Genomic DNA, 15329 nt, shown 5'->3' on the forward strand with positions numbered 1-15329 from the left:
CAAACTTGAAGGATTCAATGGTTTTATGAAGGTGATTTTAAATTGACAAAAGTTTTTATTGTGAGATCTTCAAGAAAGATCTAGAGAAGGCAATTATAGAGGCTATTTTTCTAATAATAGGCACTAAGATAATATTAGCTCTTCTAGAGATTTTTATTTGCATATTGAGACTTTTACAAAAATAACTAAAGGGAGACTATATACATGCAAAGAAAGAGTAATAATATCGAACACTCCAACTTAATTATGAACTCTAATAGTCTAAAACTAACCATTCAACAATCCATTTATGGGCTTATAAGCATAACATGATCATCTTCTAGTATAATTATTTGATAGGTTTACAAGTCCTAAATTATTTTATGTAACTTAAAGACATTTCTTGGCAATGGGTTTGTGAATGTGTCAACCAGTTGATCTTTTAATTTATAAGGTTCCAAGAAAATTTCTCCAATGTTTACAATATTTCTAATGAAAAGATATGTGGTATCAAGATGCTTGCTTTTTTGATGAAAGGCTTTACTTTTTGACAGAGCTATTACTTAGTTATTATCACAATAAATTGGCATTAGGCCTTTTCCTCATTGAAGGTCACCCAATACTCTACATAACCAAATTACTTGACAAGTTGTTATTAAAACTGCCACCTATTTAGCTTCGGCTAATGAGATTATCACAATGGTTTTTTTCTTGGATGCCCTTGAAATCACACTTTAACTAAGACGGGAAATATACCTTGAAGTGCTCTTCTCATCCATGCAACCTACAAAATCACTATCAGTATATCGAACCAAAAATCATTATTAGTGTTGGACTATAATATATCGTATCTTCTTACCCTAGCATGATATCTCAAAATTATTTTTCCAACTTGCCAATGAGAGTATTTTGTAACAACATAAACCTAGAAATCAAATTAATAACATACATAATGTCTGGTCTAGTGGTTGTGAGATACATAAGATTTCCAACCAATCTCTTGAATAGACTTGGATCTATGTTGGATTACAAATCCTCTTTGTTGAGATTTATTGTTGTTGTAGTTGGAGTTGTTATTGGTTTATAGTTCATCCTCCTAAACCTCTTTAACACATCCATGGCATACATTGCTTGAAACAAAAGAAATACTTAAATCTGATCGGGTAACCTCAATACCAAGGAAATGTCTCACCAAACCTAAATTAGTGATTTTAAATTCCCGCTTCATGAGTAATTTAAATTTTCCCTTGATGGATTTCCTGTGAAGATCATATCATCAACATGTAAACAAAAAATTAGAATTTGACCTTGCTCATTCACTAGTGTATACAATGTAGGCTCATTACTACTTCTAATTACGTGACTCGTTGATTTTGACTAGACAATTGAGATTACTTGATTTTTTTGTGTATTTAATTATTTTTTTAGCTCAAAGTCTTGTTTTATCATGTAAAGGGGGATATCCAAGACCCTGACATTAATGGGGTATGTAAAGCTTTAAAACGAATAAATATTTTGGTTGGGGAGGCATTATGACTTGGTAGGCAAGCCATTAATCATGGAAGATATTTTGGATATTGGTGAGGGATAAATAAAGTGGCGTAGAGAATGATAGGGGCTCCCTTTTTCATCTTGGGATTTTGTTTTAGAGTTTGGGAGAGGAGTAAAAATTTTGGAACTAGGAAGAGTTTTGGCACTGAGAAGTTGTTACAACCTTTATAGGTTGAGGGAGGTGTTGGGCATTTGTTGGTTTAGATAGACATTATAGGTTGCATTTTTTAGCTTGGGCCTAGAAGTCTAGGGAACCTGTGGAGGTTCCCTAGGGCTAGGAAATCGAATATGTAGTTCCTAGTTGGTTGGGTGGAAAATTTAGTTGGATAGGTTTTTGGGATCACGTGAAGGAAAGTAACATCAACCTAACTAAGGACTCTACCAATTCCAAGGTACTCTTCTTGTTATTATCTAAGTTTATTTTACATCAATTCATAAATGCACGTGTGTGTTATTTAAATGAATATGTTGTATATATGAAAATGGTAGAATTGAGTCCATTCAAATCAAATTTTTACACATTCAAAATTTTGAGACTATGTAAGCGGGCTTCACAGATTGATGTAATAATTTAAAATAATTTGTATCTTAAATTATTGCATCAATCTACATATTATGAGCTCTCTCTCTCTCTCTCTCTCTCTAGAGAGAGAGAGATATATATATATATATATATATATATATATATATATATATATATATATATATATATATATATATATATATATAGATAGAGAGAGAGAGAGAGAGAGAGAGAGAGAGAGAGAGAGATTTCTAATGCTTTAAATCTACAAATTCATCCATAAAATATTGTATGTTATAATGTTGTGTTGCATTCAATGGAGAAAATGTCTCGGCGTGTATAGAGTGATTATCACACTTGGCATATTTTAGATCAATCCATGCCATGTGTAATGATTAATTTGTGGTGCCTTATTGCATTAGATCAAGAGATATCACACTTTGATAAGAGCTACAAACATTTTGATTAAATGCTACCTTTCTGTGTCACATAACTACTAATCTAGTCAGAGTCTAATCTATATCTTGCTAAATTGGTTGTCTTTGTTGTCCAAAACTAATGAATTAGTCATTATCGCTCATATCATTTTTGTTTCACAATTCAAACATAAACATTGTCACCAAGCCCATAAGTGTTTGGGTTGTACTCATTTATATGTATTTAAAACAATGACACTAAAGAGAAATGGTAATCTAGGAATGAACTCAAGTTTCATGGATTGATGCCCTAATGTAAGCCTATGGCTTTAATTTATATTGTTCATAAATGGAGAATTTTAGTCTAGAATAATCAATTGTGGACTAAATCTTTTATTTTAATGGGTCTTAATTTTTGCATTGATCATGGCTCTTTGGACTATATAATTCAAATTTTAGTGTTATTTTATGGAATTGGTGTCCAATTAGTTATGACAAATGTGTCTTTTAGGAGATGAATCACCCATATTTTCTTTGCTTAAGACTTCCTCTCCTTGTGAATACTTCCTTTCCTTTGTCCACTGGTTTGTTGCGATGTGGATAAAACTTCAAAATTAAGAGATTATAAAAAGTTAATATAACATGTAGTGTTAAGCATAATCAAAGTTCAATTCTTAACCATTAATCAAACATCTCATACATACACTATAAACCACAAGATTATTATTTAAAGGATATATGTAAAATAAGAATGTTTTGAGACTCACTATTGTAAGTTATAGGCTTGGAATTTTTTTTTCTCTTCTTATAAATAAAGGATCAACATTGATAGGTACGTTGCCCAAGACCATTGAATTAAATAGATTATTCCACAACATCTAATCTATTCTTATATGTTACATTAGTCATATCTATTCATATTCTAACTTTGAGAAGTTAAATAGATGACACACGACTCATTGAATCTCTCTAATAATATCATTGAAAAAAAATTATTTGCAACATTAAAGGTTGAATATGCAAATGTGATTATATCAATGATTAATCCACACCCTTTGAGATTTCCCCTTCTTCTTTTTTTCTTGATGTGGTTTTGTAAAATTATTACATTAAACATTATATTTTAAAAGTCTAGATAATACTAAAAATATCCCCAAAATTTATGAATGATTTTTAATCAATTCTTTTGAAGTGTGTGGAGGCTCTTCAATAATCTAAACTACATGGAATATATGTTTGGTACATGAATAATCTACAAATACAAGTTTATTAAAATAGAATGAGATTGAACCATGAGAATACATCAAGCGTAATCTAAATTGTATATTTTTTAAATGACACTATTTTTTTATAACTTGATTTGACATATATGGATGTAGGTAAAGCAAGTTTAAAGTTTTCCCCATTTGATCAAGATTCCACATACTAGAAGACGCTTGTTTTAAAATAGAGTAGGTTTTGTGCTTTGTGGCATTAGGATTAGTCAAAGTTTGTTGGATTCTACCTTTCACATAAGAGTTAAGGGTATTAAATTATATTTACTTAGAGGAGAATCATCTCGCAATTGTATGGATATTAGATGAACTTGATTTCTAGAAAAATTTAATACCAATTCAATCTTGAAATATAAAAGCATTTTATTAAATATTTTGCAAATAACATGAATATGTCAAAGCTCAATATAAAAACATTTTATTAAATATTTTGCAAGTAACATGAACATGTAAAAGCTCAATATAAAAACATTTTATTATATATTTTGCAAGTAACATGAATATGTCAAGAGCTTTGAGAAGAGGTTACTTTCTCATTCAAGACGGGCAACTCAAATGATAATCTATTTTATCATCTTCTTTGATTTTTGTGCACTCGAACCATTAATCTCATGTCCCCTACACTAATTAGAGTTGTACCAATTACTCATTAAATTGTCCCAATACATATCACTACAAGTGGTGTTGTTAAATAGGTTATTTATTAATTATTCATTTATCATATAAAAGAAACATCTCCTATCTATCTTAAGGCATCAAGCATCCGTGTCACTAAAGTTTGAAGAATATCGTGATCATTAATTTTTTAAGAATATGACTTGTTTGACTTACTCAATTTATGTGGGGTTCAAATCTTATGAGGATTGAGAGTGGACGCCATAGAAGATAAAAACTGTCCAATATCTTAATAATAATATTCTCTAGCATAATTTAAATTACCTAATTTAAATTAAAAAAGAAAAGAAAAGAAAAAAATAATAATAAAAAATATGATTGGTACGAATAACTATAGCCATACAAGTTGGGCTGGATGGTAAACCCTATCCACACGTATCTTTCTGGTTTATATACCACCCGTGTGGGGAACTTAATCTACGACGTGCGTTTTTCTCTTTTCTCTGGACGGTTACTGATTGAGCTTGTTTGCATATACTGGTATCTCTCTTTTCTCTGCCCAGTTTCCGATTGACCTTGTTTGCATATACTCGGTCTCCATGGATATTGGATGGGTTTCATGGTATTCTGCGCTGGGGATCACCTCCGCCATTGTTTTCTTGGTGTTAGATGTGTGGAGGAGGAGGACTTATCGCAGGCTTCCTCCCGGGCCTCCGGGATGGCCGATTGTGGGAAACCTGTTGCAGTTGGGTAACAATCCCAACGAATCTCTCTTCCACCTCGCTCCCAAATATGGGCCTCTTATGTGTGTCTCTCTCGGAATGAAAACTACAGTGGTGGTCTCCTCTCCTGCAATGGCGAAGGAAGTTCTCAAGACCCATGACGATGTCCTTGCAGGCCGACCTGTGATACAATCAATCAAGTATGTTTCCCACGACAAATCCTCATTAGTCTTTGGTCAATGTGGATCTCGCTGGCGTATGCTCAGAAGAGTATCCAATACGGAGCTATTCAGTGTCAAGAGGTTAGAGACCCTGCAACATTTAAGGAGAGAACTAGTATTGCGGACGATCCAGCAAATTATGCAGGAAGTTATAAAAGGGCAAAGTATAAATATCGAAGATACTATGGCCCACTCTGCCGTTAATCTGCTAGGCAACATGGCGTTTGGTAAAGACATGCTGGCTTCCCAAGCTCCAGCCTTCCGAGAGTTCAAAGAAAGTATTTCGAAAATGATGGAGAATGCAACAGCTCCCAATTTGACGGATTATTTCCCCTTTCTTCAGTGGTTGGATCCTCAGGGTGTTGGACGCAACACGAAAATCTACGTGGAAAGAGTACGGAGTATTCTAGATAAATTCATAGAGGACCGCCTGGTCAAAAGAGGCAAAACGATGGATGAGAATGATGGTCCCAAGGATCTGTTGGACGTTCTGTTGGACATGAGAAGCGATGAATTCAGTCTCATCGATATCAGAGGCTACTTAATTGTAACTCCTTTTATTATCGCTTGTCAGTTTAGTGATAGATGGTATCGTATTTTAACACTACTTGTACTTTACTACAGCCATTAATACTGCCAAGTCAATTCCTCTGTTGCTTATTTGGTTGTTGCAGGACATATTTGGGGCAGGAAGTGACACCACCGCTAAGACAATGGAGTGGGCGATGGCAGAACTCATATGCAATCCTGATAAAATGAAACGAGCCCAGGCAGAGTTGGATGCGGTAGTTGGCCGTAACCAAAGGGTGGAAGAAAGTGACACCGACCGTCTTCCTTACCTTTGCGCAGTGGTAAAGGAAGTGTTCCGACTGCACCCGGTAGCTCCTCTGCTCGTCCCACATAGAGCCGCTAGCAGTTGTGAAATTGGGGGATACCTGATACCCAAAGACACCCAAATATTCGTGAACGTATGGGCCATCGGAAGGGACCCTTCCATATGGAATGAGCCTTCGAAGTTTGTGCCAGAGAGATTTCTGGATAGTAGTGTGGATTTCAAGGGACAACACTTCGAGCTGCTACCATTCGGAGCAGGTAGGAGAATGTGCGTGGGGCTTCCGTTGGCGAGTCGGATAATTCATCTGGTATTGGCTTCTCTCCTCCATTCATTCGACTGGGCACCTCCCAAGGGCATGACTGCAGAGCACGTGGACATGAGCGAGAAGTTTGGGTTGATCCTGCAAAAGGCAGTGCCCTTGGAAGCAATTGCTACGCCACGCCTGCCACCGGATGTCTACTAACTTCTTATTTCCAAGTACTGTTTAATGCAGTGATGAATGTTCTGTCGGGGTCCTGGTACAGGTATCTGTCTTTATGTCAGGTGATAACTAGAGTCTGATTTCATAGGGTTTTCAGGTTACTAAGTCCATTTGGTAGAAGGAAATGTAGATATTCCTTTCAGATTCACATCTCGTCGTTGAAATTTGGTTTATTATGTGCCCGTCCACTTCATTTTTTAATTAAAATATCCTTTCCAGATTCATATTGATCCCATCGTTGAAAATTAGTTAGGATGGGTGTCCAGATTATATGCATGTACAAATTTATATCCATTTTTTTTGTGGACGGTAATCCATTTTTTTTAAATATCCTATTTAGATTCTTATTGATTCCCTGGTTTAGATTTATACAGAATGGATGTCTTTAATCATAGCTCCAGACAAATTCTGGAGTCACTCTTTTTTATTTTTCTTTTATACCAGCTTAAGCCCGAGTATATTGTAATTAGTTGAAGTAAAAATATTTTGAATTTTAATTAATTTGTAAATTTCCTATCTTTATTAAAATTTTGATAAAATTAAATATTTATTTGTTTTTTAGAAATTGAAAATTAGTTTTTGAATATTTTAAATTTGAATTTTTATTTTTTTATTGGCAAGTGAGTAATTTTATATCGTTTAAAATCAAATTTTCAGAATTAAAATTGCTTAAAAAATTAAAAACAAAAAAGCTTTCTAATTGTTTTCATAAATTAATTATCCACTTTTTTTTCCAAATTTATGGATTTTTCCCATAATTAATATTTTCTTTAAAAAGAATTAGCATATTATGCCCATTTAAAAAGCAAAAGCAACATATTACACTATTTTTTTACCTAGTTGATATTCCTTCATATTTTTCCTTTGCTAATGTTTATTATTGAATGGACTTGGTTCAATCATTTTCCTCTATAAACCTTACCTATATGATATATTTTCACAATTTAATTTTAAATTATGATACAATATAAAAAATAAAATTTAAGTCAATAGTACAAAAAATAAGATTTTCTCTTTTGTCTTCACAATTTTAATCATAACTTTAAAAAAAAATTAGGAATCTTTTGCACTAACACTTAAACTAAGTCTTTGTGCCAGTAAATTTTTTATTTTAATAAATAGATGTTGCAATTTTTTATATTAGATATTTTATTACATATGGATTTTTTGCCATGGGATTAAGATGATAGGAGATACTTCATATTAATTTGATTTTTTGAACAAAAATTCTACCATAGATCATTTATTTGCCATTGAATTAGGATGAGTTTAAATTCAAAGTTAAATAAATAGTTTGTTACAATAATTAGATTAAAAAAAATTATTTATTTTATTTATATAGTATATATACATTATTTAATATAAAAATACTAGATATCATAATTTTTCCTCCTTATCTGGTCTCATAAGTTAAAGATGAAATAAAATGTGCACAACCAGATTTCAATAAATTCTTAACTTTTGTACCAAACGATGATGTTGGGGCTAATGTTTCGTCCAAAATTATCTATGCACATATCTCTATTTTGCTCCAAGGTCATCTAGTCCATTAATTACTTTTGTTACTTCCCTGCATATTACACTTGTTTAGTTTTATTTTAATATTTTCAAAATATATAAATATGGTTTATTTTGTAATAGAACTTCTATAATTTGTATTTAATTATCTATATCTTCAAAGTAGTTACACATTTTTTTCTTTTCAATTAGATTGATTAATTGAAAAACAGTAATATGTCCTATGAAATGAGTTATGCTTTTTTGGACATGTGGTATTGATAACCCATGTATTGAATATTTACATGTTAACAATCTCCATGATAAATTGGGGGTGAATCTCCACGCTTAAGAATATTGTTAAGAAAATTTGTATGTATGTATAACTTATATATTAATTCTTTTTATAATGAGGTGTTGCATGGTATGTTAGTCCCTACCATACAAATTTGCAAAAAAATATTACTTAATTATTAGCCTGAATCAAGTGATTACAAAAATATTTAATTCAATTTATGTATGAAGTTACATGAATTGAATTTTTATAACCTTATCTTAATGATTTTTGTGTAATTGATTTACACGTAACTCAAAAATATATTATTTTAGCTAACCCAAATGATCACAAAATCATTTAATTCAATTTATATAGAAAAATGTATTAATTGAATCTTTATAATTTTATTTTAATGATTTTGTGTAATTGATTTAAACACCAGCATAAATCTAAACTTAAACCTGAATTTATAATTAATTATCTTTATAAAAACATTCAAATACAAATATGTGCTATTAATTATATCCAAAACAACATAACAAAAGAAATGATAACTTTATGTTTTTTTAATATATTTATGTTTTATTAATAATTTATGTGAACAGTTAAAAAAATTGTAATATTTAAAATTAAAAATATATTTATAATATTAATAAATCAAAAAGTTTATAATACAACTAAATAAAAAGTTGAATCATAAGCCCAAACAAATACAGAATTAAAAATATAGTTTTGAACAACTCAATAACAAATAGGACAAACTCTGATATAGCTTAAAAAAATATAATTTTGAACCCTCATCATTGATATTTTCTGATAAGTGTGAACAATTAAATTCCAAAGCAATTGTAAACCACTGTTGTTTTTCTTATACCATATCGAATACGATGAATCGTTACTCCAAACAAAAATTAACGTAGAATTACAAACAAAACACAAATGCCAATACTATACCAGGCATTTGGTACAGAGCATGGAAGTTCTATTTCACAAGGCATTCATGCTTCTAAATTTGTAAATTCAACACAGTAAATACAATAATCTATCTGCGAAATTATAAAAAGCTGTACCTTCCACAGAACAGATAAAGTTAGAAATCAATCGTCATATATTTACTAATGTCTGCACAACATTTTACCATCACTAAAATGATGCAAAACACTTTACTTTCTTCCATTAAATCTTTCTACCATTCAATATTTTGGGCAGAAGACGTTCTCGTTTCCAGCATTCCTTTCCCACTCATTATTTGGATCAAAAGCAAGTTGGAACCTGTAAGCTTATTCAAACCAACATTCAGTAAACTATTCATTTTTCCATGACAGCCGGTTTGTTGTTGCGTCAATTTTAAGTCTGCGGTTCATTTTTTCCATGTGAAAGATTTTTGATATGTAATGGAAATTAGCATAACTATAACATTAGATCAACATCATTTTTCCTATGTATTTTTATTATTTGATAATTTTTTATAAAAGTGAAAAGATAAACATAAATACAATGTACTTAATATTTTGAAATTAAAATATTTATAAATGTAATGCACTTAATATTTGAAATTTTATTGGTTAGGGAAAAATTTAAATAAATAATGTTAAGGGTATAGAATTTTTTAATAATAAATTTATATTAACATACTCAACAAAAAATAAATAAATATTTCAATCATTTTATTTATTTATACAAATGAATAAAAAATATTAAATATATAAAACTTTTAAATAATAAATTTATGATTAATTTTTCAAAATAATAATAAATAAACATTGATAAATTGCTAGGATTTTGATTGCTTTCCGATAAAAAAAAGCAAGCATACAAATTACATAATTATATTTAATTTACAAATTAAACAAACTTGATGTTCAAATTAAACTGCTTAAATTCACATATCCTCGGAGTGCATTAAATCCAATAAGGCATCCATGCTTTACCATATTAGGTACTGTTAATTTAACACGTTGCAATATTGTTAATTTAACAAGTTGCAAGTAACTCATTTCATTTTAGAGTAGTCTATTGATGTTATAATTTTGTTTTGAAAACAAAGGTTACATAGTAGTTAGTATTTGCAACTTAGTTTGAAGATAGATTAATTAAACTAAAAATAATAAAAATAAAAATAAAATAACTAATAAATATTATATTGTTGAATGTTATAAAAAATTAAGAAATATGATTAACTAATATTGTTTTTATTAGCATAGATACACTTAAACATATGTGTTTATTATATATGTTGTGTTATATATATATATAAAATTAAATTTATTAAAATATGGAGAATTATATGTCATGAAAATGGAAATAATAGAAAAATAAATTAAATTAAAAAAAAAATGTAACAGATCTATCTAATAAACATTATAACATAATTTTATTTTTTTATTTATTATATTGACCCAAACATTACATGGTTATGGCAAAAAGAACATTACGATTATTAACCTATTGCATATGATTTGTAAGCACAAAGACAAGAACTATTACCGTAATCATATGAAACATAATAATTTGGGCTTTAAGTACTTGATACATTACACAAAGATTTCAGGGATACGATAATGAATCTCAGACATTAATATTTATTTGTCGAGAGTTTAATTGCATTGGGTACGTGGTTGGCCCAGGCGCTAAAGGGTACAGGCCTTAGCCTCGATTCCTGCCATGGAGCGCATGCGTATTTACTCTCTGGTGTCCAGGGCTTGGTGGCTGCCTGAAGGCTTCCCATCTGTCCATATCCAAACGTTACTCCTCGGGATCCGGCTCCTCCATCAATGGTTCTCTATGGTTGGCTGGATCGAACGGTCCACAAGTTGTCTGGCATTCTTTTCTCGGTAGAGTGGTTTCATTTGGTCATTGTTTCACTTCGAGGGTTTATGGCTCTGCTATGCTCTTGGGTATTGGCTTTTGCCTACAGAGCAGGTTCTCCGGGCTATTCATTCCTCATTTCGGCATCATGATAATACGCAGAGGGTTCTAAAACTACTTCAACATTCTGGAATGCAGACGACAGAGGCAGGGCATGCTTGCATACTTTCCAAATGTAAAAATATTTAAGGTTTTATCCATAATTTTGGTTGGTTTTAACAAAGTTAATGTCATATTTTGGCAAGCTTCAATTCCTCCACAGATTCTAACACAATCTCTTTGTCATGGTGCAAGGCAAAGATTTCCGGGACAGGAGTTTGATTTGGGACTACGGAAAATTCTTCAACCAGCTTCAATGTTCATATCCATTCCAGGTATTCTGACTTACTTCAGATCTATTGTAAGTCCGGGTTGTTTAAGATGAGGCTATCAAGTTTACAAGATTGTATTAGTTATTTAAATGGAAATTTCAAAGCTGCAGGGGTCGAAATTCCATGGTTAGATTTTGTTTGCACAAAATTTTTGTTTAAGGCTTAGATGAACCTTATGGCTTTAGCCGAATGTGAGGGATTTTGGCACTTGTGCAAGCCGGCCACCTTTAGTAGTATTCTACATGTATTTGGACTATTAAATTTCTATGAATGAAACTCTTTTATGGTATTACTTTAGAGACGAGGGTTTTCTCATTCTAAATGTAGGGTTTCAAATCGTTTCTTTCTATGTATTTCAATAATGAGATTTGGGAATGTTGAAAGTTATCCTTCCTCTATTACACAAAATATTTACTTTACTTCAGCGCTTTATACAGAGCTTTATTATGACTAACAGTTTAATCCTCATTCCATTCTACACTGTTTAGTTATGAATCTCGTAAATTATTTCTGTTTGTTTTAAAAAAATGCAAAGACTTCTTGACATATCCTTTAGAATGCTAGGGTTTTTTCTATCTGGTTAGGACTGTAACTCCTTATTTATTTGTGAGTTAAAGTTTTTCTGTTTTCTTTTTCTTTTTGGTTGTAGCCGTTGGGCTTTTCTTAAGTAGATAGCATGTTTGTTATGCATCGATTTATAATACATGTCAATGTTTTTGGTACCATATCTGGGAACCAATTTAAATATGTGAATCTGTGGCGTATTTGATCTCTTCTTGGTCTGAGAGAAATTCCTTCAGTTGAGTGACTAATCTAACTGTTTCTGTTGATTTAAATAAAGGACAAACATAGGTTTTACTCTATCAAATATTCTGTTAGCAATGTTTATGGAAATCTTGTCTTTCCCAAATTTATGTTACAGGAATGTTGTCATTTCTCAGTTTTACTTCTTGTTACAGGAATTTTGTCATTTTCCAGTTTTACTTCATTTTACAGGAATTTTTATCATTTTCCAGTTTTACTTCATGTTACAGGAATTTTTATCATTTTCCAGTTTACTTCTACATTCAAGTAATAATATTATTGATATCCTTTGATAGTTCTTTTCTATAACTATAGAGAGGGTTTTCCTCCAGTTTTTCTATCATTGCTCTACTTTTACTCTTCAATGAAATATTTCTAAATAAAGAAAATAATAAGACAATTACGTCATACTTTAAGAAATAAGAGACCCTGTCTATAATCTTTTCAACAGTTACTTACAGATATTATCTCTTAACACAGCCTATCAGACAAGCTAAAATTCGAAGAATAACTTATACCAGAAATTCTTTACTTATCTGTTTACGTTGTTCAAGACTAAATCTAAAACAAGATCTGCACTTTAATTTCCTCCCTGTCGTGAGATTACTTGATTCGGTCAATCTCCCCCATGCTACTCCTGACTTCAGGAGTTCTCTCTCTCCTCAGAGATTTTAATGTTTACTGGCTATCTGGTCTTTACCAGACATAGCCTTCACAGACTGTCTGACCCTTCAGCACAGTCTCCTTTTCTTCTCCTGATCTCAGATACCCCTATCCTCTTGATCCTTTCAGTAAAATACTCTAAGATTTAGTTTTGGAACAGATAATGTCTCCATAACTAATTACTTGGTAAAACAATATTTACTCATAACTGCAAAATTTATCCTTCCATAACTAAATTCCAAAAATAGTTTATAATTTAAAAATAGTAATAGTATATTTGGTTGTAGTAAAAATAAATAAATATTTACATCAATGGGGGATATTACATCTCCCCCCCCCTAAAATGGAACATCATCCCGATGTTCTTTCGCTTCAAATAGACCTAGAATGTTTTCTCTCATGACCTGTTCATCTTCCCAGGTGGCCTCTTTCGGCCCATAGTGCTACCACTGCACTTTAACCTGGGTGATAAATCGTTTCCGTAGCGTTACCTCTCTACGATCTAGTATAACCAACGGTTCAACCAAGAACTCGCCTTCCAGTTTGACTTGAACATAACAACAAGAGGTGTTAAGTTATTAACTAGTTATCTAGCACATTTGTAATAAAATGTCTATATGTATAACTTACCTGTATGTCCTGCCATTCGATTATGTGGTTAGCATCATACACATATTTCTTAAGTAGAGAAACATGAAATACATTGTGTACATGAATGTGACTGGGTAGGGCAAGTTGGTAAGCCACCAGTCCGATTTGAGCTAGGATTTGAAATGGCCCGCAATATCGGGGTGCTAGTTTAGCACCCGGCCCATTGTAAGGTACTTTTCTTGGCTTGCACTCGAATGTAGACATGATATCCTACTTGGAATTCTTGAAAACTCCTCTTTCGATGGGCAAAGTTCTTCTGCTGGTCCTGAGACCCCTTTAAATTAATCCATACCTTTTTCACCATTCCCTCCATCTCTTCCAACATATCTAGCCCTAGTAACAGCTTATCCTCTGGTCTGCTCCAACTTAAAGGTGTCCTACACTTGCGTCCATATAAAACCTTAAAGGGACTCATCTGAAGGGATGCATGGTACCCGTTGTTATATGCAAACTCCACCAGGTGTAAATAATCTTCCCATTTAGTGGGTTGTTGCATTACATACGTTCGCAACATGTCTTCAACCACCTGATTCACTCTCTCAGTCTGTCCATTCGTTTGCAGATGGTAAGTTGTACTGAAGTGCAATTGAACATGTATGAAATGAGAAGAGTTTCTCAATTTGTCCACCACCACCATGATGGAGTCATTTTGCTTCCTTGATTTAGGCAACCCGGTAATGAAGTCAATAGATATTGTTTCCCATTTCCATTCTGGGATAGGTAGAGGGTGAAGTAACCCTGCTGGATGTTGGTGCTCAGCCTTCACTTGTTGGCATTCCAAGCATTTGGCTAAATATTCTGCCACTTCCTTCTTCATACCAGGCCAGAAAAATTCCTTCCATAGGGCAGAAATCATTTTCTGATACCCGGGATGGCCTGCATAAGGGATCTTATGGTATTCATCAAAAATGAGATTTTTAAGATGTTGTTGGTTAGGCACATATATCCTTTTCCTATAAATCAGTAAATTTTCTGCATTTATTTCATATCCCAATTGTTGTTCATGGCTATTAGGAATTTTTGCTTGCTGCCATAAATGTTTATATGTTGCATCCTGCATGGCCGATTCTTGAATCTGCTCAAAAAAGGTAGTTCGTGATTCACTAAAAGAAATTTCATATAAACAATTTACCTTCCGGCTTAAAGCATCTGCCACCCGATTTTCCTTTCCTTTTAAATGTTTAATTTTGAAATCGAATTCACTCAGAAAATCTGCCCAACGAGCTTGCCTGGCATTTAAAGTTGGTTGTTTGAAGTAATTAGTCAAACTGTGGTGGTCAGTCATTAACAAAAATTTCTTACCTAATAGGTAATGCCGCCACATTTTTAAGGCATGAATGACTGCAGTTAGTTCCAAGTCATATGCTGAGTACTTTTGTTCATATTCTTTAAGCTTCCTAGATTCGTAGGCAACCACTCGGCCCTCTTGCATTAATACGCCACCCACACCTTCCTTACTAGCATCTGTACACACCACATATTCCTTGTTGGGATTAGCAATGCTCAGAATAGGTGTTGTGGTAAGAAGATGCTTGAGCTGATCAAAGCTCCTTTGACAGTCGAGGGTCCATTTGAAAGCCT

General features: G+C 32.3%; 1 protein-coding gene across 1 annotated transcript; it reads left to right on the plus strand.

Moving 5' to 3' along the window:
• Nucleotides 1–4850: 4850 nt before the first annotated feature.
• Nucleotides 4851–6840, plus strand: LOC149231792 (cytochrome P450 76T24-like). The gene is made up of 2 exons (XM_089376374.1): nt 4851–5848; nt 5976–6840. Exons 1-2 carry the CDS (start codon nt 4958–4960, stop codon nt 6597–6599), a joined length of 1515 nt encoding a protein of 504 aa, XP_089232500.1. The 5' UTR covers nt 4851–4957; the 3' UTR covers nt 6600–6840.
• The last annotated feature ends 8489 nt before the right edge of the window (nt 6841–15329 follow it).

This window comes from Pinus tabuliformis, chromosome J (genome assembly GCF_031772625.1).
Source record: "Pinus tabuliformis cultivar Carrire ecotype Pingquan chromosome J, CPIR1, whole genome shotgun sequence".
NCBI classification, from domain to species: Eukaryota; Viridiplantae; Streptophyta; class Pinopsida; order Pinales; family Pinaceae; genus Pinus; species Pinus tabuliformis.